At 44.8% G+C, this 26,315-nt stretch overlaps 1 protein-coding gene across 3 annotated transcripts in view; it reads right to left on the reverse strand.

The window, feature by feature from the left end:
• The window catches only part of SYTL3 (synaptotagmin like 3), a gene marked incomplete at its 5' end in the record, with an annotated part of 78,364 nt that extends 53,312 nt beyond the window's left edge, over positions 1–25,052 (reverse strand). For all 3 annotated transcript variants that reach the window (XM_082855965.1, XM_082855966.1, XM_082855964.1), the window contains 3 exons: positions 7,432–7,496; positions 22,184–22,402; positions 24,943–25,052. In XM_082855965.1, the coding sequence (XP_082712091.1) occupies positions 7,432–7,496; positions 22,184–22,402; positions 24,943–25,052 (394 nt within the window). The remainder of the gene's footprint in view (positions 1–7,431; positions 7,497–22,183; positions 22,403–24,942) is intronic.
• Positions 25,053–26,315: the final 1,263 nt, after the last annotated feature.

Genomic DNA, 26,315 nt, shown 5'->3' on the forward strand with positions numbered 1-26,315 from the left:
GCTTTTAAACTCAAATATCAAGTCATAAGATGTCACGGTTGTAAAAATATCTCTTTTTAAAGAATACAGTAAAAACATGTACCTGTACAGCAAGGAGCCAGAAGAGGGCACTATCTTTATATGGTAGCAGATGCCAAAAGAGGAAGTAAAGATGGGTTTCAGTTTGCTTTCTAGTTATTAGTGATATCGAAAAGTTCCATCACAATTGTTCATTAAATTTGCTACTTTACCAGCGCCTCTCAAACTTAAAGTGCGTAAGAAGAATTACCTGGGGACTTGTTAAATATAGTCGGACCCTGTGTCCACGGGATCTACATCTGTATTCAACCAACCTCGGTGGAAAACTTTCAAAAAACAAAAATTCCAGAAAGCTCCAAAAAGCAAAACTTGAATTTGTGGCACACTGGAGACTATTTACATAGTATTTACATTGTATTTACAACTATTTACATCGTATTTACATTGTATTAGGTATTATAAGGAATCTAAAGATGCTTTAAAGTATACGGGAGGATGTGGACAGGTTATATGAAAACACTACACCATTGCATATAAGGGACTTGAGCATCCTCAGATTTTGGTACCCAAGGGGTACTGGACCCAAACCACGTGGATATCAAGGGATGTTTGTACATACTCTTGGGTCCCACCTGGTCCCACTGAATCACAACTTTGAATTTAATATGAAAGAGCCCTCAGCTGATCCTCGAGCAGGGGCCTCAGAAGCGGCAGTAAAACCCTCTTCAGGGAGATTTCCAAATGCCTGAGAGTGGAGGGGGAGGTAACAGTACCAGAAGGGCAGGGAGCTGCCTAAAGACGCCCTGGATGCCCTTGAAAATCTGTGCATTTTGGTCACTCTGATATACCACAGATGAAATGCAACTATGGCATATAAGGAATCAAGACAGCAAAACTAAATATTAAATTACAAGGGAAAAAAAAGCCAGTCTATAATCAGAAAAAAAAATTTTAAGGAGAGCAAAATATTTAAATACTTTTCATATCATCTCCCTGCAAAAATGGAGAACTGGGGCTCATTGTTTGGTTTTAAATCTTTTTAATGGTTGGAAAATTAGCAAAACAAACTACCACAATTAATACCTATTATTCTTCATTAGATTATTACTTACACCTTATCTATTTTCGAGGGAAATTTGGGGAGCATTTATCTTAAATGGCACATATCCAATAGGACCATTAAAAGAGATAAGTAGAAGCATAAAAGAAGGAAATTGGGTGACAGAGGGCATACTGATTCCTGGAATTACTTCAACTGGACAGTAAATTTAGCTGTAGGTTTCTGGATGCCCAAAAGGAAAAGAACCCTAAGTTTTCGGCCTAGTCGATGCCACCAGTGGCAGTGGGTAATACTACCTATGGCAACACCTTTTATCTCCGAACAGCTCTATCCTTGCTTCATGCATTCACTTACTCATTCGCTCACAGCGCATACCCTCAAAGAATTCAAAACCTGGGTGTGTCATCCATGTGGTCAACCCCGCCACCCCGCCAGGGCTCAGGGCTGGGGTACAAGGTGAGCGGTGCCCTGAAGCTGTGCAAATCAATGGCCCTGGGTTACAAGCCAATGGGGAAGGGACTGATTATAGAACAAATTGTACTGAGAAAACTGATGCTTGGGAGAATAAAGTAAAATTAGATCCGGCCTCCTGATGCATTGTGAAGAGCTGAACGTAAATAAAACATAAAAATTAGAAGTAAATATGGATATCCAACCGATAGCAGGATAAGGAAGGAGTCTTTAAGCATTAAAGAAAGATGTGACTATCAACAAGGAAAAAAAAAAAACTCTGTCAGAAAACATAAAGATACACATTCAGCTTACAAGACCAAAGAGGGCAAACGCCCTTAACATGAAGAACAACTACAGAAGGTCAGAAAGGTGGAAAGTATTCAACCCCATTAAGTCATGACAAGAATTTAAACAGCGAGCAACTATTCTGGATGACAAATGTGGTTTTACCAGATGACAAAGTTGCTGTTGTTTATTTTTAAGAATAGTTCCTACCGGTGAGAAGAAGGGTACACCCTCCCTGGAGGCAATGTTCCAAACCTTTCATCTTGTCCTTCTGCTTCTGGAAATATTCAGAGACATGACAAGGATTTATCTACCAGCGTGTTCACTGCACTTTTATTATTTTAATAATATTATAAGTTCCCAAAAATGTAACAACAAAACTTGAAATTCCCTAACTTTACAACAATAGCAATTTGGTTACATAAATGCTGTCACATTCCAATGATGGAATGAGATGCAGTCACCAGAAATCATATAGTAAATGACATTTAAGGATATTAAAAAAGTGTTCTTTGTAAATTATTAGGTGAAGAAATATCAGTATAAAAGTTTATATACCATTTGATCCCAATTTTGTAAACACATTAGCTCAACTCATAAAATTGCCTCTATTCAATTTTTTTTTTACCTAAAGATATCAATTCCTTATGGCTTAGTCTAAATGCTTTTTAAAATGTGTGTGTAGAGAGTTATCCACATACATATATGGATACATATATTCACCAAATAACAGAAATGACACGCCCCAACTATAAACAGTTCTCAGGGTGACGTCACCATATTTTCAATACGCTTATGCTTTTTTTCTTTTTTTTTAAATGAATGTATATTAGGTTTACATTCAGAACAAAATCACAAATATAACTTGAAATCATGTTCAAGAAGACAGGATGTAATGGGGGCCAGAGTGTGATGAGGGGGCCGCTCTCGGACCCGAACCTGCCAGGGTCGGGTGAATGAGCACACGTTTCCCCGAGGGGAGTCTGGCAAAACACGTCAAGCCTCTCAAGTGTTCACACGTCTGACCAGTCATTCTCCTAAGAATCTGTCCAAAGGAAATGAACAGAGATGCCAAGATACCTGTACAGGCTGTTCATCGCAGAATTATCTACAATATGATAATTTGAATACAGTGATACACTCCCAGACAAGAGGGAACAAGTTAATAGACGGTAGTACATCCATCTGATACATGTTATGTAGTCACGAATGTATGTTGGAAGGTCTTAATATCATGAGGATATGTTCATGCTAAGCTGAATTTTAAAAGCAAGACAAAAACCTATATATACTCTAACCACAAACACACTTTAAAAATTGCTAAGTCTGGGGACTTCCCTGGTGGCGCAGTGGTTAAGAATCTGCCTGCCGATGCAGGGAACACAGGTTCAATCCCTGGTCCAGGAAGATCCCACGTGCCGCGGAGCAACTAAGCCCGTGCACCACAACTACTGAGCCTGCACTCTAGAGCCCACGAGCCACAACTACTGAGCCCTTGTGCCACAACTACTGAAGCTCGTGCACCTACAGCCCATGCCCTGCAACGAGAAGCCACCACAATGAGAAGCCCGCACACCGCAACAGAGTAGCCCCCACTAGCCGCCACTAGAGACAGCCCGTGTGCAGCAACGAAGAACCAACACAGCCAAAAATAAATTTTTTTTTAAATTGCTAAGTCTGTATGTGCACCCACATGCACAGGATCACCTAGAAAGAGGGCCAGGAGAGTGTGTGCATGTGTGTGTGTGTGTGTGGTGCACGTGTGTGCAATTAACAGTGGGTTTTTTGTTTTGGGGGTTTTTATCTGTGCGCGTGATGTGTGGGATCTTAGTTCCCCCACCAGGGATCAAACCCACGTCCCCTGCAGTGCAATTACGGAGTCGTAACTACTGGACCTCCAGGGAGGTCCCTAACTAACAGTAGTTTTAACCAGCGGTGGGATTTTTATTGCCTTCTGTCTATTGTTCTGCATTTCCCAAATATTCTGCAATGAATAGGCATTACTTCTATAATCAGAAAATAACTTCTTTTTAAAAGAGAAAAGAAATCTCCCCCCTCACAGAGGATGGAGTATGGGGAAGCAGGTGGAGTCATGGAGATGAGCCAGGGGCTACAGCACTGAAGTGGGAATGAAGGGCCGGAGGAAGATTGAAGAGACGGGGGCAGGAGAAGTAGCAGCATTTGCTGACTCACTGGATGTGGCCTGGGGAGGAAGAGCGAGGAGTGAAGAAGGATTCCGAGGTCCCAGGCTTGGGATAGGGAATACAGGATGCGGTAGCCAGCCTCCTCAAGGGCCCCAGTGAGTCCTCCCTCCTGATATCCACACCCTTGTGAATAGAGCTGACCTATAGGATACAGCAGAAGTGACAGGGTGTGACTTCTGATGCTAGGCCACAAGGATATTGATGGAGACAGAAAATAGAAAGTAGGATCGTGGTTAGACGGGGCTTTGCAAGGGGAGACCGTGGGGTGATAAATTCTGAAGATGGACAGTAGTGATGGTTGCAGAACAAGTGCATGTACTTAATGCCATTGAACTGTGTAGTTAAAAACGGTTAAAATAGTAAACTTCATATCATGTATAAATTTCACCACAATAAAAAAAATTTTTAATATGAAGCTGGATCGCAGAGCTCTGCCTTGGTCTGTCTTGGGTCACTTGCCCTGCAGGAAGCCAGTCGCCATGTCGTGAGGGCCCTCAAACTGCCCCGTGGAGAGGTCTAGGCATGGAGAAAACGAAGCCCCCTGCTAACAGCAGCATTAACTAGCCAGGTACGTGCGTCCTGAGCCCCCAGAAGGCAGATCCCCCAACCCCAGGCAAGCCTTCAGCTGAGGATAGAAACCATATAAAATGATAATGTTAATTGTTTTAAGCCACTAAGTTGGGGAGGAATATTTTAACCAGCAATAGGTAACTAACGCCTAGAAAGAGGCCCAAATCTGAGCTGTCTCGTCCCCTTCCCTGGTTTAAGCCACCATCGCACTTTCCTAGCTTCCACTTAGGAGGCAGAAGGCTGGAAAGAGCCGTGTTCACACCATTACGACAAACACACTAGGGAATACGCAGAATCACACTTTTTCTCAAACACATCGGAGCACGAGGGGGCAGCTGGCTGCCTATTAGGGCCCAGCAGGGAGTGGGAAAGGGAGCCGGGAGTCGGGGAGGGGGAGGGGCCTGACCCTTCCTCTTCACCAGTGGCCCTGGCCGTGTGTGCTGCCTGCAGTCACCATCTCTGTGCTCCGTCGCTGGTCTCCTTTTGTCTTTCCAGTCCTCCAACAATACCTGTTGAACCCATTCCCTAAACTAAATTGTTTCTTCAAATCTGTGTGGTTTCTGTTTTCCTACCTGGCCCTCAACTTGATAGAGCACCCAAACTCAGTTCAATCTCTTTTGGGGACAGAGAGAAGTGTGGCAGAGTTCCCGCCTGTCCAGGTAAACCTGCCGCATCCTAGCCTGCACCACCTTTGCTGATCATCTCCTCCCCACCTGTGGTCAGGCACACAGTCCTACTTGTGACCCCCACACGGCACTCTTCTTCGCCTCGCCATGCCTTCCGAGCCCAACTCTACTAAAATCGGACAGTAGGAAAACGAGGCACCTCAGCATTTGAGGAAGCACTGAAGAGAAGGAAGGAGTCGTTTTTCTTTGGTTTGTTTTATACCTTGGGAATAGACAACAAAAACTGAAAAGGATGATTTGTGCTTACGCTGACTTTCATTCCTCTAATTTTTTTCCTCACTGATGTTTTCACTCTGGTGGAAAGTCACTGGACAAGAATCAGAAGCCCGGGAAGTCAGTCTCATTTCTTTCCTCCTCCCCCCTTCCTATCACCAGGATAACCTACTTCTTCCTCTCAGAAGAGGAAGAGTGCTGGACACGTGCACACACGTATTCTGGCCTGCAAATCACTTTCCCTATCTGAAGTAATGATACCGAAACTTACAATGTATTAAAAAAATTCTGGGATGTCTTCAGTGAGGTGGTTTCAGAAGTAACAGAAACTTCACTTCCTACAGACTTTTTATGAACTAGGACTAGATGTGAAAAAAAAATGAGAAACTATCTACCGCCTGAAGAAAACCCTAGCCTCCCAACCGAAAAGTATTTTCAAGAAACAAAACAATAAAATGTATAGGAAGACCCCAGACTGCCCCTGCTCGCTTAGATGGTGCAATGGATATAGGCTGATGGCCCCAAGGGAGCAAACACTGCTCGGAAGATGAAAAAAATCTTAGCTACCTCGATGGTTTGTGCTCTGCTCCAAAAGGCCTCCATACATAAATATATAGCTGTAGCCATGCAGTATATCTGGGATATGAAACTTTCATGGACTGGTAACATTTAGGGGAAAAAAGTGTTAACAAGGCTGTTTGGGAACTAGAGAGAGGACACTAGAGAAAAAAGGATTGAGAAACACAGGTCTAGATAAAAATCATACACACTGCAGTTTTTTTTTTTGGCTTGAGCACTCCATCAGTATTATATATTCCTCCAGATTTCTAATAAACTGCAGAATCATCACTTTTTCTTGAGTAAGAAGAGTCAGGAATGTAATCCAGGGGAGAATTTACCGCCGACTAAATCTCGGTGCACAGTGCTTTTATGAAAGCCGACTGTCAACACTCAGACTAATGGCTTCCTTTACGTGCCAATGCACACTTTGGTTGAGGCGAAACAGCTTATTTCTCCACCTCAAGCTGTTACTATTCCCCCCACCAGAAAAAAAAGTGTTTCCAGCCACCCACATCCCCGCTAGGTCAGTCCAGGCTCCCCTTGTACAGTCCCCACGGTGACACATCAGAGACGGGTGCCACCCATGTTACCACCGTGGACAGATGGGGTGTACAGAGCACGCTGCCTCTGCTCTATTCTGATGACACGTGTGCGCGCCTTTGCCTGATAAGTTATCCTCTTACCTGCACATCTCACATGCTGTGACGTGGCACTTCTGTAACCAAAGCATGACCCATTTTCTCCATGGCCTTGAGTCCCAGTTACTAATCACACCATTATGTCAACTTTGCAAGTACTTTATAAGACATCCGGGGTCCACGAACCAAATACACACCTCCACTCACATAATCACATGTGCTCACTTCATGGTCACCAGTATCTGCTAATTCTAACGCAGTCCACTCACTGTGGCCTTCAGTTATTCATTCAATCATTTTGATCAAGGTTTGGGGCTAATAAGATTTTAAAAGCACAGTTTCTGCTTGTGGAGAGAAAGAGAAGCGCACAAACAATGATATAATATGAGGCATTTCAACAATGATGGAACAGATGTATCTACAAACCGGTGTTTCGGAAGAGGGAGACATCACCCCCAGAAGCAGAAGTCAGGGAAACTTCATGGAAAACAGGTGGATTTCAGCAGGCTTAGGGGTGGGGTAAGTGCGGGGACAGAGGGAAGCCCCACAAGCGAAGGTGGTAAACCACATGCGCTGAGGGGCAGAGGCAGGAACGTTTAGACAAAAGGAACAGGAGGGCTGACCGGACAGAAGCCCATACACCATGCCTTGTTAAGTTTTTCATGTTCAAAAATCTCAATAGCAAATGTTTTTAAACTGGGAATATGTCATCTTACTTTAGTAAACGTTTTGAGAGCATTTACCTTCAGTTGGAAATTTCTTGGCTCGTTCCTCAAAGAACCATTCTCCAGTTTTTATTTTCACGTTTCTGAAAGGCAAGCAGAAAGGAAGCCTCAGAGGGAGATGTGGGTGGTGCCGTATTTGGCTCATACAAGGTAGGGAGACATCATCAGAACACCAGTCTGGCAAAAGACCTGAGTTCAAATTCCTGGCCCAAATCCCTAACTATACAGATTTCCCATAGAGATTAAGTGATCTGACTAGAAAGCTGCAAATCTGAAAAAGAATATATATAATACATTATACATATATATGTAAACTGAATCACTGTGCTGTACACCTGAAATGAATACAACATTGTAAATCAACTATACTTCAATAAAAAATAAAATCAAAAGAAAGATAATTTTTTTAAAAAGCAGCAAAGCTGGAGTTTCTACTTGGGTACATTTTACCCTGCATGTCAAGGAGAAACAAAGTTACCATCAAAATGATCAATTTATCATGGTCATGGCGGGGAGCCACGGCATGAAGGAAGATCAACAAAGAAATTCAGTGCTGTCTATTCAGCTAGGAAAGAGATCACCCTTAGTTAGGTTAGGCTGAGGTTAGTTTGAGCGAACTACAACATTTACCAAGAACCAACAGAGCAGATTCACCTGAGAAGTTTCCTGGGAGCACCTGAAATCTGGGATATGGGATCAAAGGGCTTCACTGGAGATCTGGGGACCACTTGAGAGACAGGGGCCATGACCTCTCATTGGGAAGCCGGTCTGGCAGCGGCTCCCTGGGCATCTCTACGTCCCCTCCCATCCTACTCACAGGCACAGCAGCATGGGAGCACTTTGTACAGTCACCGGTTGAAACTCAAGTCCCAAAGCCTGTTTTACTCTTGACAGTTTCCAAGTTCTAAAGAAACCACCCTCAACCTCAAAGAGCCTCAGAAAGGTAGAACTGTCAATAGCCTTTCAGGACATAAAAAGTTAAGCACACAGATACTATAAATTATTCACACCATTAAAACAATATGCCATAAAACTTGTCAATTCCTAAGTCATGCAAATTTAAGAAAAAGGAAAACTTCAAATTCTCTTCTGTAAGTACTTACTGAAATACACTCTCCATTAGGTTCTTTCAGGCTATATATGATCTCAAATGGATTTTAAGTTAATGCTTACAAATGCAGTCAATTCACAAATACATTGCAATCTACTTTTTTTTTTTTTTGAAGTATCCTATCTTTCTCTCTGGAGCTTTAGTAGTTGTCAGAAGACACCAATCAACTCCCTCCATCTTGTTAACAACTATTATATTCTCTGATTAGTATGCAAATGATTATTCCCAATGCTTAGTGACCAGAACAAGGAAAACATACACAGAGCATTTATGAATTTTGGCAACAGAATTTTGATAATCAGTCACTATCATTAAGAGCCAAAGATATATCACAGTTGCATGTTTTATATATCACGAGAGAGACAGGGGAAACTTCTCATCTGTAAAATCAGAAACTCAGGTATCTAATGTACTAAATCGACAGAAAACCCATGAAGGAGAACTCAGCATCTCTACGGAAGTTTTCCCCTCTGGTACTTGAAGACAAGCAGAGGATCAAAACCCAGGGAAAGTCCGCAGAGATTAACGGGGGGCGGGGGTTGCGTTCACGCCCCTTTGAATTGCCATACCCACAACTGCTCTATTTCTGAAGATGCGTCCTCCATCCTTATACAGCTGGACAAAGTCTAAGTGGAGAGTAGGAGAGGAAAATCAAATGTGGAGAGAAGGAGGCCTCCATCTGATAACAAACGTCACTTCCTGATGTTTATTTTCCTGGGGGTGGTGACCCTTCCAGCTCATCTACTCTCTCACACTCTCCAGCCCGTAATTACCTGTGACCAAAAGCATTTATATATGAGACAGGTGCTGGGGGCGGGGCATGGCCTCAGACTGGACCTGAGAGAGATCAGCGCTAAGAATTAAGCAGCAAATCAAACCATGAACTTACAGTCAGCTGAGCTATAGCCAGACACAGGCCACCACTGAGGAGTAATCACACCTGGAGATGCACAATCACGAAAAAGGAAGAGCAGCTAAGGGGACGGAGGAGAGGAAGGCGAGAACGCCCGAATAAACATTTTACTTTTATTACATTTTACAACATTTTATTACAAAGTCCTCTTCTAGCCCTGGTCTCAGAACCTATATGAGAAGTAGATAAAGTAGAATATTAGTATCTCCTAGGGCTGGTCATCTAACGTTACCATCTAATCATCTAACTGAATCTCAACGGATTACTTGCGAAATTCAAGCAGGACCTTCCTTGGCAGGGACAGATTTGAACACAAACCCACAGGTCTCTTTAGGCTTACCTGTGACTACAGAATGGAAGGATAAAAGTACCACAGGCCTAAACCATACGACGGCAAGTACTTCTTGCATTTGAGGTTGTTTCCTTTGAGAACTAGATTGGAGCTGGATCTCCATAAACACTTCTGCAGAATCAGCTGTTTCATAAGCATTTATTCCCAAATGGTTTTCGTAAGGGCTCCCAGTCCACACACATCCCAAGTGTTATAAGAAGGACCATGTATGGCTGTTACTGTCTAAGACAGAGGTGAGCAGATCTTGCAGTGTCTCTGTCCTCATTAGGGCCAGCACAGGGTAGCATGACTCACAGTAACCAAAGGAAACATCGGTTATTTCTCTCCCCCCCTCACCGATGACTCAAGCAGAATTTGGCTATGAAAGCTTCTTGGAACATTTTCTGAACCCAGCAACAGATTAATGGTTTTAAATTTCTCCCACAGAATCATGACTTGTTTCTTCAAAACTTTTTCAATCAATTGATAAATCCATCTCAGAAGGCAAAATCCAAGGATGGTGAAGGGAGCAAGAGATCTAGAGTTCCATGTCTGACTTTCCATGAACTCTGCATGAGGAAAACGGTAACTAGAAACGCCAAGCACACGGAACACCGACAGCTCCTGAGAAACTGCTGGGGGCTCCAGCATCCATTTTCATTGCCTTGAACTCGGTTAACGCTGTCATTTCATTAGCAAAAGGGAAATAACTGTTGAAAAGCACTTCGCAAATTCTAGCACGCAAACGTTCAATAATACGATGAATCGAGGACCCTAACAGAAAGATCTTCAATAATCTGACCCCATTTCTAACGCAAGCAGTGAGCCGAAGAGGCCTGCTGGAATGCACTTTGACTTTGCATTCAAATTACCAGCATCTGCAGGTGGGTAAGCTGTCACGTCCAAAGCACCTGCTTTATGCTCCAAGAAGAACCAGCATCATGTCCCTAGAATTGCTTAATGTATTTCTACCATTCAATGAACAAGAGGTAGCAAATTTATCTGCATGTCAGGATTCTCTGAATGCCTTAAAGACACACATCTCCCAGGCAGATCTGTGCTCTAACCAGTGCCCTGACGGCAAGGAAGCCTCAAGAAAAGTTTTGGTGGCTTATCAGACAAGCTATAAAAACACCAAAAGAAGCGGCCAAATATTGTAAAACTAAGATCAACCTAATTTCTTTGCACCGGCTTGTCCAACCGTTTGGTAATTCCCAGCTAAAGTGGTCCTTTGCACCCATACAGTTGAAGAAAATTTTTTTTACTTCAAATAATCTTATACCTAAGGCAGTTTTTAGTTACAAAGCAAAATACTGAGGTTTTTTCCCTCCATCAGCTAGCTCAGTTGATCTGATTTCAGTGTTCTTACGGGGAAAAAGACTGATCATTGTGATTAAACCCTAGGTAACCAGGAGTCAGAATCAAGATAAAGATAAACGATTTTAACCAAGCAGCTACCATCACTTCTTGCAAAACATGAATAACTCTACTTAACTGCAGAGAGAAGGCAGGTTCCCCACCCCCACCCCTGCGTCATATTCAGCGCTGTATCCACAGCCACAAGCACAGCCGAGGGACATGGTGGGGCTGGTGACTACATGTGGGTTGACGAATGAATATCCCCACCTCTGCAGGGAGCACCCTGAGAACTGAAGGGATAAGGTGGGACCGACATAGGTGGAGCCCTGGTGGTACCGAGGCATGACGTGCATCACACCCTCTAACCGTGTAGGGGCAGGAATCACAAACTCACGCACCAAGCAGACGCTCTAACCGAAGAGCGTGGCTAAGGGATGAAACGAGAGAGAGGGTTGGGTACTGTCGTGAGCTGCAGAACCCATGCCCCGTTTTAAGGCATTACAATGATAAATACAGACATGGGGCAGGCCAACACAACAAGGCCCATGGGCTGTCTGCAGCCTGTTGGCCATGAGTTTGTGATTCCTGGTTTGTTACATCAGATAATTAGTCAATGAAAGAAATACCAATTCTACTGCAGCTGAACGGAGCTGCACTTGTTAAAGCCTCAAACAGAAATCGAGTTAGACGTTGTGCATCACTGTCCTCCCCACAGATCTAAGAAGGGCCTCCACCACCACCGACAGGTCACGAGACCAAAGACAAGGAGCGTATACTCTGCTGGCAAACCCTGAACCCGGATGTCTGAAGACAACGCAGAGCCTCTGACAAAAGGCCACGGGCAGGAGAAACAGAGTCCTGCAGACCAGGAGCGGCTACTCAAGGTGCATCACTGCGGGAGCCAGGGAAAGTTTCAGAAAGCAGTTGTCTTCAAAAGCATTTAAAAACCGCCTCCACGAAGGGCTTCCCTGATGGCGCAATGGTTGAGAGTCGGCCTGCCGATGCAGGGGACATGGGTTCGTGCCCCGGTCCGGGAAGATCCCACATACCACAGAGAGGCTGGGCCCGTGAGCCATGGCCGCTGAGCCTGCGAGTCCGGAACCTGTGCTCCGCAATGGGAGAGGCCACAATAGTGAGAGGCCCGCGGACCACCAAAAAAAAAAAAACCGCTTCCATGAAAAGGAAACAAAGACATAAGTAAAAGCCAGGCTGAAGTGAAGAGACAACAGACTAAAGGAAGATTTACAAAACGAACAATGCAAACGCAGAACAAGCTGTTTTACCAACAGGAAAGAGCAGAACGGAGAGTCTGGAAAGTTGAATCAGTTATGCTTTCACAGAACATGAGAGAAAAAGATATTAAATATTGAAGGAGAAAATAATTCAAATGTAGGATAGAGAACAAGGCCAACCTAAGTTATTCCCAAAGAAGCCAGGGCAAGTGGCATAGAAGGATAATTAGACCAGACTGAAGAAAACGTTACTGAGTCAAAAAATAAGCAAACTCCCACCTCACACCCATTAGCGGCTACCATTAAACAAACAAACAGAAAATAACAAGTGTTGACAAGGATGTGAAGAAACTGGAACCCTTGTGCACTGTTGGTGAGAACGTAAAATGGCACAGCTGCTGTGGGAAACAGCATGGCGGATCTGAGAAAATTAAACACAGAAACACTATGTGACCCAGCAATTCCACTTCTGGGTATGTATCTGAAAGAACTGAAAGCAGGGTCTCAAAGAGATGTCTGTACACCCATGTTCACAGCAGCATTATTCACAGAGCCAAAGGGTAGAAGCAACCCAAGCACCCATCAGCAGATGAAATGGGCCAACAAAATGTGATTACATACACGCTAAGGAATGTGATGCGGCCTTAAAAAGGGAGGAATTCTGCAAGACGCTACAGCACGAATGAACCTGGAAAGCAGGATACTTAGTGAAATGAGCCACTCACAGAAAGACAAACACTGTATGATTCCACCTATGTGAGGGACCTAGAGTAGCCAAATTCAGAGACAGAAAGTAGGATGGGGGCTGCAGGGCCTGGGGGGGGGAGGGAGAAATAGGGAGAAATGTTTAACGGTTACAGTTTCAGTTTTGCAAGATGAAAAAGCCTGGAAACGGATGGCGTGTTACCTAGCCGAGTTGGTTTGCCCGTCGCGCAGCAAGCCGAAACGCCGGGGCGCTGAGGTTGGCAGCAAACAGCGCAGAGACAGGGAACAGACCTCAGATCCACCTCCTGGAGGGCAAGGGGCTCGAGGCATTTATGGCATGAAGTAATTAAGAAGCAGGGCGGTCTGAGCGTGGGGAGCGTGGGGAAAGGTGATTGGAAAAAGGTGGGTCATCGCCCTTCTGCGCAGTAACTAGGCTACAGGTCTATGCACGTGGGAAGATGGAGGAGCTCAGCACGACCTGAGGGTGGAGTTTTCTGCCCTCTGACTTCAAAAGGTCACTGCCCGGACGCTTGCGCATGCCCAGTTGGAGGGTTGGGCCAGTCTTAACCAGTTCAGCTGAAACGAGACGCAGCGGACTCCAAGTTCCTGGAAAACAACTGTGGCAAACATCTCACTGTTGAGGACAATAACGGAGGGCATGTGAGTCTTGTAGATGACCCTAATTAATTAGTGGAGACCGGTGAAATGGATTTGCCTAACGATTACCCATGGTTTCAAATGTATTTAACGCCACTAAACTGCACACGTGCAACGGCTCAGATGCTGAATTTTAGGTTATGTGTATTTTGCCACAGTAAAAGGTAATTTTTAAAAAACAAAACAAGCAAATCCAAGAGACCAGCAGCTCAAAGGAACTTTCCTTCTTCCATAAAAATCAGTGTGGAGAGACTCAGACCCAGGCATGTCCTGGAAACTGTTTTCAATTACAAGGATCCAGCAAAAAACCAATATGCTTCTAGTACATAAAATCCAGGTGATCAAGAAAGAAAGAAAAATAAAGCTAGTCTCCAATGTCTGTCACATTAAATTCCAAAAGACAACGATAACACATTAACTGAACTTTGAGATGAAAAGTTGGGACTTGAGCTTTAAAGGCCAGAGAAGTCCTTACTCATGAGAAAAGGCTACCAAAGGCATCCTCAGATAGGCAATGCCTTAGGACACATGCCACCCACGTGCTCTTCTAGGAAGAAAAATCTTTGAAGAGACACTTCAGTTCACTGAAAATGAATCAGAATAAAGGACCTGCAAACTGGGAAATCATGGTCTCAAAGATACCTGCATTCATGAAACAGTGCAGCAGTGGAATCACCTAAAATCGGTAAATCCACCCATGACTCCTATTCGGCACTAGGATGTGCTCTTGGTCTGATCTATGGACATGGGTCTGTTATTGCAGAAATTCCTGTGAACACATGACTGGAAAGGACGTACGAGCCTGTCTGGTATCCCTACGTCCCCAGTATCCTTAACTCTCGCCGACATTTCAGCCCAGAGTTTTCACCAAGGCAGCACTTCACCACCACGCTGAGTGCCAGACTGGGAAAATGGCCTCCTGGCACTGACCTTCCTGCAGGGCGAAAAGTTTCAGCTGAACTGAGTGAGCTGACAACTTTGAACATGAACTCAAGGGTATGGAAAGCTTACTCATCTCAAAAAGGCTTTAAAAGCAAGACCTGCCATGACTAATCAAGTGCTGACCACAGAAGAAATTTCAACTTCAACACCAACAATAAAAATGATACTCAAACTACTGTGTAAACATTCCCTTCAGTAAGCACAAAATAAGCTTTTCAAAAATAAACTTTTTCAAAAGGTATCCCACAGGGCTTCCCTGGTGGCGCAGTGGTTGACAGTCCACCTGCCGATGCAGGGGACGCGGGTTCGTGCCCCGGTCCGGGAAGATCCCACATGCCGTGGAGCGGCTGGGCCCGTGAGCCACGGCCGCTGAGCCTGCGCGTCCGGAGCCTGTGCTCCGCAACGGGAGAGGCCACAACAGTGAGAGGCCCACGTAACACACACACACACAAAAATCCGCCTCCATGAAAAGGAAAGACATAAGGAAAAGACGGGCTGAAGTGAAGAGACAACAGACTAGAATAAAGGAAGATTTACAAAACGAACAATGCAAACGCAGAACAAGCTGTTTTACCAACAGGAAAGAGCAGAACGGAGAGTCTGGAAAGTTGAATCAGTTATGCTTTCACAGAACATGAGAGAAAAAGATATTAAATATTGAAGGAGAAAATAATTCAAATGTAGGATAGAGAACAAGGCCAACCTAAGTTATTCCCAAAGAAGCCAGGGCAAGTGGCATAGAAGGATAATTAGACCGGACTGAAGAAAATGTTACTGAGTCAAAAAATAAGCAAACTCCCACCTCACACCCATTAGCGGCTACCATTAAACAAACAAACAGAAAATAACAAGTGTTGACAAGGATGTGAAGAAACTGGAACCCTTGTGCACTGTTGGTGAGAATGTAAAATGGCACAGCTGCTGTGGGAAACAGCATGGCGGATCTGAGAAAATTAAACACAGAAACACTATGTGACCCAGCAATTCCACTTCTGGGTATGTATCTGAAAGAACTGAAAGCAGGGTCTCAAAGAGATGTCTGTACACCCATGTTCACAGCAGCATTATTCACAGAGCCAAAGGGTAGAAGCAACCCAAGCACCCATCAGCAGATGAAATGGGCCAACAAAATGTGATTACATACACGCTAAGGAATGTGATGCGGCCTTAAAAAGGGAGGAATTCTGCAAGACGCTACAGCACGAATGAACCTGGAAAGCAGGATACTTAGTGAAATGAGCCACTCACAGAAAGACAAACACTGTATGATTCCACCTATGTGAGGGACCTAGAGTAGCCAAATTCAGAGACAGAAAGTAGGATGGGGGCTGCAGGGCCTGGGGGGGGGAGGGAGAAATAGGGAGAAATGTTTAACGGTTACAGTTTCAGTTTTGCAAGATGAAAAAGCCTGGAAACGGATGGCGTGTTACCTAGCCGAGTTGGTTTGCCCGTCGCGCAGCAAGCCGAAACGCCGGGGCGCTGAGGTTGGCAGCAAACAGCGCAGAGACAGGGAACAGACCTCAGATCCACCTCCTGGAGGGCAAGGGGCTCGAGGCATTTATGGCATGAAGTAATTAAGAAGCAGGGCGGTCTGAGCGTGGGGAGCGTGGGGAAAGGTGATTGGAAAAAGGTGGGTCATCGCCCTTCTGCGCAGTAACTAGGCTACAGGTCTATGCACGTGGGAAGATGGAGGAGCTCAGCACGACCTGAGGGTGGAGTTTTCTGCCCTCTGACTTCAAAAGGTCACTGCCCGGACGCTTGCGCATGCCCAGTTGGAGGGTTGGGCCAGTCTTAACCAGTTCAGCTGAAACGAGACGCAGCGGACTCCAAGTTCCTGGAAAACAACTGTGGCAAACATCTCACTGTTGAGGACAATAACGGAGGGCATGTGAGTCTTGTAGATGACCCTAATTAATTAGTGGAGACCGGTGAAATGGATTTGCCTAACGATTACCCATGGTTTCAAATGTATTTAACGCCACTAAACTGCACACGTGCAACGGCTCAGATGCTGAATTTTAGGTTATGTGTATTTCGCCACAGTAAAAGGTAATTTTTAAAAAACAAAACAAGCAAATCCAAGAGACCAGCAGCTCAAAGGAACTTTCCTTCTTCCATAAAAATCAGTGTGGAGAGACTCAGACCCAGGCATGTCCTGGAAACTTTTCAATTACAAGGATCCAGCAAAAAACCAATATGCTTCTAGTACATAAAATCCAGGTGATCAAGAAAGAAAGAAAAATAAAGCTAGTCGCCAACGTCTCTGTCACTTTAAATTCCAAAAGACAACGATAACACATTAACTGAACTTTGAGATGAAAAGTTGGGACTTGAGCTTTAAAGGCCAGAGAAGTCCTTACTCATGAGAAAAGGCTACCAAAGGCATCCTCAGATAGGCAATGCCTTAGGACACATGCCACCCACGTGCTCTTCTAGGAAGAAAAATCTTTGAAGAGACACTTCAGTTCACTGAAAATGAATCAGAATAAAGGACCTGCAAACTGGGAAATCATGGTCTCAAAGATACCTGCATTCATGAAACAGTGCAGCAGTGGAATCACCTAAAATCGGTAAATCCACCCATGACTCCTATTCGGCACTAGGATGTGCTCTTGGTCTGATCTATGGACATGGGTCTGTTATTGCAGAAATTCCTGTGAACACATGACTGGAAAGGACGTACGAGCCTGTCTGGTATCCCTACGTCCCCAGTATCCTTAACTCTCGCCGACATTTCAGCCCAGAGTTTTAACCTAGGCAGCACTTCACCACCACGCTGAGTGCCAGACTGGGAAAATGGCCTCCTGGCACTGACCTTCCTGCAGGGCGAAAAGTTTCAGCTGAACTGAGTGAGCTGACAACTTTGAACATGAACTCAAGGGTATGGAAAGCTTACTCATCTCAAAAAGGCTTTAAAAGCAAGACCTGCCATGACTAATCAAGTGCTGACCACAGAAGAAATTTCAACTTCAACACCAACAATAAAAATGATACTCAAACTACTGTGTAAACATTCCCTTCAGTAAGCACAAAATAAGCTTTTCAAAAATAAACTTTTTCAAAAGGTATCCCACAGGGCTTCCCTGGTGGCGCAGTGGTTGACAGTCCACCTGCCGATGCAGGGGACGCGGGTTCGTGCCCCGGTCCGGGAAGATCCCACATGCCGTGGAGCGGCTGGGCCCGTGAGCTACGGCCGCTGCGCCTGCGTGTCTGGAGCCTGTGCTCCGCAACGGGAGAGGCCACAACAGTGAGAGTCCCGTGTACCGCAAAAAAAAAAAAAAAGTATCCCATAAATTTCCATTTTTAACTAGATGTTTGGTAACATAAGGCTTCAAAGGCTGTTAGGTAATCCTTACTCTCATTTGGCCAACGGATAAAAAGAATATCACGATCCTTTATGTAATCATCATCTGTCCTGTTCCCACAGAAAGCAGTGTACCTACACCTCGTGAAACAACCAAGCTTTCTCGTGAGAACTAAAACAGATGCTATCTCCAAATCAGAGCTAAGAAGAAAAAGCTGTATTTCAAAGAACAAAAGGCTTTTTCTCTGTGAAATTAATCTTAGTGGCTAACCTTTTGAAAATTTATGGCTAACCTCTTGAAAATTTAGAAATGTACAGCTATGTGAAATATTTTACTCATATATTTAACTTGTCTATGTACTCTTTCATGTGAAACAAATTAACATAGTTCCTATCGACAGTGCTCAAAATCAGATTAGAAAAAAGAAGAAATCAAGTTTTGAAACAAAGAGAAGCAGTAGAAAAATGTCCCTTTAACCTTGGCACCAAGCTAAAATCCTTCCTTGGCCAAATCTGTTAAACCGTACCTGGCATTCAATTTCTTTTCAATCTTTTATAGAGTTATACCTTTTCCTCACTTGAAGGGCAGAAGGATTTACAATCATGATTTGGAATTATTCCATTCTCTTACATTAGTTATTTGCCTTGTGGATATAAAGTGGTGATTCGGTGTTTTACCGAAACATGAGATTATGAAAATACTGGGAGTATCAGTCTGAAATTTGAAAGATGACATTTTCCAAATTCTAGGTTTCTGACTCTCTCTTCTTTCCTTCTCCCAAATCACGCCTCTTTTGATGGCTCCTGCTAAGGATAACACACGGCCCCCATCACTGGAAGCAACTTTCAACCAACCTTCCCTTCTAAGTCCTTTCCGACTTGCCTTTGTTTACCTAGTTCTTTCTGTTGCTTCTCTTTTACTCTCTATTTCCTTTGGTTCTTCCAGTTAAGCATGAAGAGCTATCAGTTTTGCTAGTCCACAGAACTGCTTTTCACTTTTCCCTCTTTCATCCCCTATGACCAAGTTCAATCACCCCTTTGTTGAACTCTCCCTCACATTCCCCATCTCTGTTGCCGCCCGCCTCATCCCTTCACACCTCGTTCACTGAAAAGACTTTCACCTGCTTCATTCACCTTCCTCTTCCCCTCCTGAGTCTGTCCTGCAGAATGCAGGCAGACTTTCACCTGGCTTTCTTCTGGCAAGGTGCGTATGCTCACACCCCATTTCCTGCAGCCTCCAATCCAAACTCTTCCGAGTGGCTTTTAAGACCCCGTCCCTCCGGGCGAGTCTCCCAGAAGGCAGGAGAGAGAGGAGATCAAGAAGGGATGGGATAGATTAGGAGTTTGGGATTAACAGATATACACTACGATATATCAAAGAGATAAAACAACAAGGACCTTAGAAATTTAAAAAGAGAGAGAAAGAATCATTTCTTTGATATATATTCTTCCAGATAATTTTGTTTATGTATCTTTTTTAAAATGAAAGAAAAGTGTACCACAAGGTTTGATAAACTGCTCTTGAAATTCACAACAGCTGGTATGCATCTCTGTTAACAGAGCATCACATTGTTGATGACTCTGTAATATTCTACTTGATTGTATGTGTTCATTTTTACCATTAAGAATAATTTTGGATCACTCACAGTGATTTAAATTTAAAACAAAAAGAAGAGACGGGACTCTGGAGACCTGGTTCTAGGCTTACTGACCGCATGGCCTTGGGCTCCCTTGTGTCTCTAAGCCTCCGTTTCTTCTCCTATAAAATGGGGATAATGGTGGTAGCTGTCACGTAAGATTGTCTGAAGATTTAAATAAAACATTTGGTGTCAAGAAATGCTTAACACAGCCTCCCACACGGTGAGTGGTCCACACTCATGCCCACGACGGTCCCTCTCCCGGACAATGTCTGTCTCCCTCTCTAATCCCGACCCGCTTGCAGAAATGCTCCCACCTGGGTGCTCTGGGAAGTCACCTTGAGCCAGTTCAGCCCTCCCTTGCCTCTCCCTCCTCTGAGCTCCTGGGGTCCTCAGCAGAACACCTGCTCAGAAGGCAGAAACCTCAGGTGTCTCCTGGACCCTCAACACAAGCCCAAGGCCAGTGCTGGTCACAGGACTTTGGCACTGACTGCAGCAATCTGTACATTGGTTTCGCTTTTTTAAATTGCTACCCTAGAGCTTCTTCTTTCTTGATTTTAAAACCTATTTTCTCTCCTGTTCCCACAGCAAATCCACTTCTTGAGGAATGAGTCTCAGGCTGAGGAAGAAGCAGGGAGAGGAAAATGATAGGGTCAAAAACCTGTCCAGGACCCAGTTCAGTTGTGACTATCGTCTACCCTCAAGTTTTCCCAAGCCTTTTCTTTGGTTTGGCCCCAGGATTGGAAGGCAGCCCAGCGTGGACAAAACTAGAGAGAGAGAGAGCAGAGAGCTTCGAAGAAAGTAGGCGGGGAGGGGGGGAGTTGGGTTATAAATTACTTAGCTCTCTCCCCAAGCGATTTCCTATGTCAGTTCACTCAGAGCAACACAGTCATCTTGGATATTTTGAAAAGCATCCTTATTTCAACATAAGGAAGCTGGGGTTTCAGAAATCACGCTTCATGAGCTTAGAGCGGTGAAGTTACAATGCCCCGGGCATGGTGCCCTCCAGGGCAGAGCCTTCAGCAGGGCCAGCTTCCTGGGAGGTTGCCTCAGCCCCTGTCCTATAACCCTGTGGCTTATAGCTAACCACTAGATGAAGAAAAAGTGCTGAAGAATTTAATACCTTACGACGCAGTGTTTATCCTTAGTGTTTGTCGACCAAATGTATATGGTTGACTGGAGATCTTAGGACCTTTCCTCCTCTCTCGAGAGCCCAGACCTGCTTGAGCACAAGGGCAGGCCAGGCAGCTCACAGTAAATCTTGGTCTTTCCCTCTCAAGCTGAGAAAAGCCTGCAGGGCATCGGCTTCACAAACTGAGGAAACGCGAGATGTGTGGAGATAACTCTGACCACGTGGGAGTGACCTGGCTGTGCCGCTTCAGAGAGGGGCAGCTTAGGAACAAGGAAATCTGGTTGAACAACCTGCCTTCGAATGACTGACTGAAATACATTAAGCCTTGCAAAGGGATGGGAAGTTTAAGGAGATGAATATCAGGACATGCCCACAGACACAATCCTCCCGATTCAGGGGGAGAGAAAACCCAGCTGCTGTGCCCACATTGTGTAAGCACCTCTCACAGTCTCAGCCCCCGGGGCACTCACGCATCTGCAGCAATATTTACAAGTTGTTTTCAAATCTCAGTCTCTGATTCCTCTCCTAGATTCACACCAGACGAACATATCTACCTCTCATAAGTTCTGTGATGTCCTTGTGCACGCTACCCCACAAGAGGCAGAAACACTCCCCGTGTTTCCAAGGGATTGGCAGCCAGCCTGTTCGTGCTTCAAACGGTGTGAGATCAAGCCACAAATATTCTTTATCATTTTCAAAAATGCCAATTCCATGTTTAAAATATTTTAAAACCTCACAACATCAAAAGATGAGAATAAATGTAGATTCCCGCTATCACTAACAGAAAGCACGCCCATTTCTTGAGCAGAGCGTCCAGTGCAGGTCAGCGTGCCTCCTTCAAAAGGCCTTGATAAAGCTGCACGGGACACGCTAACATTCTCTGTGTTACAATTCACTCCACTTTTCCTCAAAGAGATAAATTAAGCTCTAAGAAAACTAACAAAATGTACCAGTTAAGAAATTGAAAGGAATCTTAACTCCTACGTTAACTGATCCCCAGCCATTACAAACAAACTTTTGTAAATTAAAAAACAAACAAACAAAACTTTTTTCATACAACAAAACGCATTTTTTTTTTTTTTTTTTTTTTTTTTTTGCGGTACGCAGGGCTCTCACTGTTGTGGCCTCTTGCGTTGCGGAGCAGAGGCTCCGGGCGCACAGGCTCAGCGGCCACGGCTCACGGACCCAGCCGCTCCGCGGCACGTGGGATCTTCCCGGACCGGGGCACGAACCCGTGTCCCCTGCATCGGCAGGCGGACTCTCAACCACTGCGCCACCAGGGAAGCCCTCAAAACGCATTTTTGAATTACAATAACTTCCACTTCTAGAAAGGCAGCTCCATATTAAGCACTCGGCAAACATTTCCCGATTAAGTTTGAGGAGTGACAGCCGTCTTTGTCAACAGTTTGTCCTGGACCATCTCTGAGGCTCCCTGGCCCATCCTCACCTGTCCTCAAAGCACACGGTGCACTTCCAGGAGCGGGTCATCCTCAGGAACACTCGGCACTTGGCGCACACGCGGTGGCTGCAGCCCTGGCACACGGCCCCCCGGTTCAGCAGGAGCCCCAGGGCCTGCCGGCAGCGGGCACAGGACTTCTCTTTGTACTCCTGGCTCCCGCTCTTCGAGCCTTTCCACCTGAGATGCTGCAAGTGTGTCTTCAGTTTCCTGTGGCCCAGAGAGTTAAATGATAAGAAGCGATTGAGTGGAAGGACAGATGCCAGCCAAATTCCTACATGGCAGGGGCCCCAACAGCACCACCCATGGCGAGAAAGAAGGGGCTTTGGCATCCAGCACCCCCAGGTTCCAACACGGCTGTGTGAACCAGGATCTCTTGCGACGTCTCGGAGCAGAGGCTCAGAGGTTTTCTCGGCTGTGCAAGCCTTACCTCCCAGGGTTGCTGTGAGGATTAAATGGCAAAGCATAAACACTATGGCTGGCTAGGTTCATCCCTCTGTGCCCAAAGGGCATTATAACAGCAAGCAAGGACAGTGAAAGAAGGGGAAAAATGCAGAAAATGGCATCAATTCTAAAATGCAAGGCAGGGAATGACCTGTAAATATACAGTATACATGCCTGCTATTGTCTTAAGTTCCCCAATAAAGTTATTTAGCTGATGCTATGCTTTTTTTTAAAGGAATAAATTTTTAAAAAAATTTTTTTATTGGAGTAAAATTCCTTTACAATGTTGTGTGTAGTTTCTGCTGTACAATGAAGTGAATAAGCTATATGTGTACCTATATCCCCCACCCTCTTGAACCTCCCGCCCCGCCTTTCTCCCGCATCTAGGTCATCACAGAGCACCAAGCTGAGCTCCCTCGATGCTATGCTTTTGCTACTGTTTTTTATGGGTGGTCAGTTACTTTCAGTCCCTATTTCCCCAGGACAATAGCCCTAGTACAAAGGGACATTACATTGGACCCCAGAAGGTATCATTAGCCAGAATACTCTTCTATGAAATGTCTCTGTTACTTACTTTTATTATTATTTTTTAATTTTAATTTTTTATTTTTTTTGGCGGTACGCGGGCCTCTCACTGTTGTGGCCTCTACCGTTGCGAGGCACAGGCTCCGGACGCACAGGCTCAGCGGCCATGGCTCACGGGCCCAGCCGCTCCGCGGCATGTGGGATCTTCCCAGACCGCGGCACGAACCCGCGTCCTCTGCATCGGCAGGCGGACTCTCGACCACTGCGCCACCAGGGAAGCCCTGCTTTTATTATTTTTTTAATTTTTATTGGAGTATAGTTGATTTACTGTTACTTACTTTTTTTTTTAATGCTTGCTCTCATGTCCTTTCTTTTTTTTAAAAATCTATTTGTTTATTTTTTGGCTGCGTTGGGTCTTCGTTGCTGTGCGCGGGCTTTCTCTAGTTGTGGTGAGCGGGGCCTACTCTTTGCAGTGCGCAGGCTTCTCATTGCAGTGGCTTCTCTTGTTGTGGAGCACAGGCTCTAGGCACGTGGGCTTCAGTAGTTGTGGCTCGTGGACTCTAGAGCACAGGCTCAGTAGTTGTGGTGCACGGGCTTAGTTGCTCCGCGGCATGTGGGATCTTCCCAGACCAGGGATTGAACCCGTGTCCCCTGCGTTGGCAGACGGATTCTTAACTGCGCCACCAGGGAAGCCCTACTGTTACTTCCTTTTAGAAAAGAGAAGCTAACCCCAAGAAACAGGCTTACATCCAACTTTCAGGATTTGCTCTAGAATCAGTACCCTTTGTAACAAACCTTTTACCACAGTATCCATGTTACTTTGTTGATATTCAAAACGGTGCTTCTAGATCACCGTAAGATCTTGAATCATCAAAGACAAATCCATTTTGTTCAGTGTATTTTTTGAGTGGAATAAAGTATAAGTACACGTAGAGAGCTTTGGGATAACAGAGGAGGGTAGAAAAAGAACACTGTACCTTCCAGTTAACCAGAAATGTCCGCTCCTTCCTCAGACATTCGGTGGCCCAAAGTTTTATTTTGTATGTTCATTTCTCTTGGCAGACTCTGAAGGAGTTCTGCCATTAAAAACAAAGCAAACCCAAAAAGCCTGTTCCATTTACTTACCCTCTAGACCTCACGCTCTTCATAAGCATCGATCGATAAGCAAAGCATCACCATGACAGCTAACCACGGACACCGCCCAGCCCTGCTTGGTTAAGTGTTAAACTAAGGTCCAACAGCCCGCGGAGCTCAGGAGAGGAAAGAGGCTCTCTGTTGACAGATCAGTCGGAGAGCAGGCTGGGCAGGTTTCCCCTTCCCTCAAAGCCGGCGGGGAAGCAAAAGAGAGCAAAGAAAAGGACAGGAATGGATGCCAGCAGCTTTGCTGTTTCTATGACGCTTTCTTTGTGCCTTTGGTTACCACCAAAAATAATTTAGGAAAACCCTTAGCCGGAGGTCTTTCCCTCGAAGGGCGTGTGAGAAGCCTGAAAGCTTCCCTTGAATTATTCCTGCCAAGTAGGCAAATGGACAAGCTGACAGACAGCAAACTTATCACCAAAAAAGGCATTATTTTAAAGGAAAAACAAAAGGCATTCTTTCCCTTACCATCCCCGAAGCTTAGTGACACAGCAAAGGTCACCTCCCCCTATAGCCCTTCATTCCGACTCTTGTCAGACAAGAAGCTGAGTAGGCAACAAGCAGCAATACGCCAGGTAGAAGCAGCTTCCAAGCAGAAAAAGCCCAAAAAACGGAAGAATCCCACCCACTAAATGACAGCATACCGTATCCTTTCCTCCTCGATGTTTCGAACCTCCCGGTCCCGGTGCAGGACCTGGAGGATCACCTCGCGTTCTGATTCCCGGAGGGACTTCAGGCTGACTTCTTGGGCCATTTCTGTCTCTTCTTAGACCCACGCTGAGGTTCTACTCCATGGCCTTGCGCTCCTGTCCCGTGGATGAGCTCAGAGAGTCCAGTGAGAGTCCCACGTGCTTTTGAAAGCAATCCCTCTCCTATTTCATTGGCAGCTGTGTTGCTTGTGGCTCTTTTTTTTCTTTCTTTTTAACTGTGTCACACTCCTCAGGAGAAGGAAGTTCCAAGAGGCTGTCCCTCGGTTGGGATGGTCGCTCCCAGAGCCTCATGCCACCTGGGGAGCCTTTTCCCTGGGTCCTGCCGCAGCCTCTGACATCCGGCTAAGTCAAAAGCATATCTTTTTTTCTGAGGTTTTGCCAGAGATTGTTATAAATTATGCAGGGCCCCCTGCAGATAATTTCTGCAAAGCAGAAGTAATCCCCAATCTGAGGGAATTTACGAAGAGCAGCGTATCAACGACTTATAGAAGTCAACCTTCCCCTTCATATGTATACAGGTAGCAGTAATGATGGTTAAAAGCCCAGCCAGTTCAATACCTGTTCAATACCTGTAGAAAAGACAATAAAAATGGCATCATTTTTCCTGGCTGATGTACCTATACTGCAGCATGAGTCCAGAAGAGACAAAACGCTCTACACAGACAGATCTTTGCATTTTCTGCCATGATGATAACGTAAGATTTTAAATTTTATTAAATTGGCCTTCTCGTGTTTCTAAAAGCCTCAAACTTACACACTTGAATTTTTCTAATATGAATTCTGTATCTTGAGTGATTAGAGGCATATAGGTCTATCTTTAACGTACATCATCCTAATTGAAAGTACATTAGAACAACCATGTTCTCAACTGCTAACTGTAATTTTTACAGTTAACTTCAAGACTCAAAAATAAACTGTTTAATCAATTAAGGATGTATAAAGGGATATCACCACAACCTCAACCTACCCATTATCTACGGTCTTTAATGGTTTTCAGTGGCTGCCTTATGCCCGGGGTCTTGTTTCTGGTTAATGTTAGTTGCCAGGTTCTGCATACGTTCCTCCTACTTTCTTCTGCCATCAGTGACGTTGGACACACATCACCTTCAATCTGTTCTTCCCCCCAACCTAGAGGATGGCATTGAATTGATAAAGCACTGGATAGATGCATGTCAGTGAAAAGCAGAAAATGCAGCTCTAATTGATGCACTTTCTAGAATGCCATTTTGTTATCAAATCTACATGAATTCCTTAGTAATAAGACTTCCTTTCAATTCTTTAGAAGCTAAACTCCCTTTGTTCGGCTG

This window comes from Leucopleurus acutus (assembly GCF_964270905.1).
Source record: "Leucopleurus acutus genome assembly, chromosome: 15".
Taxonomy (NCBI): Eukaryota; Metazoa; Chordata; class Mammalia; order Artiodactyla; family Delphinidae; genus Leucopleurus; species Leucopleurus acutus.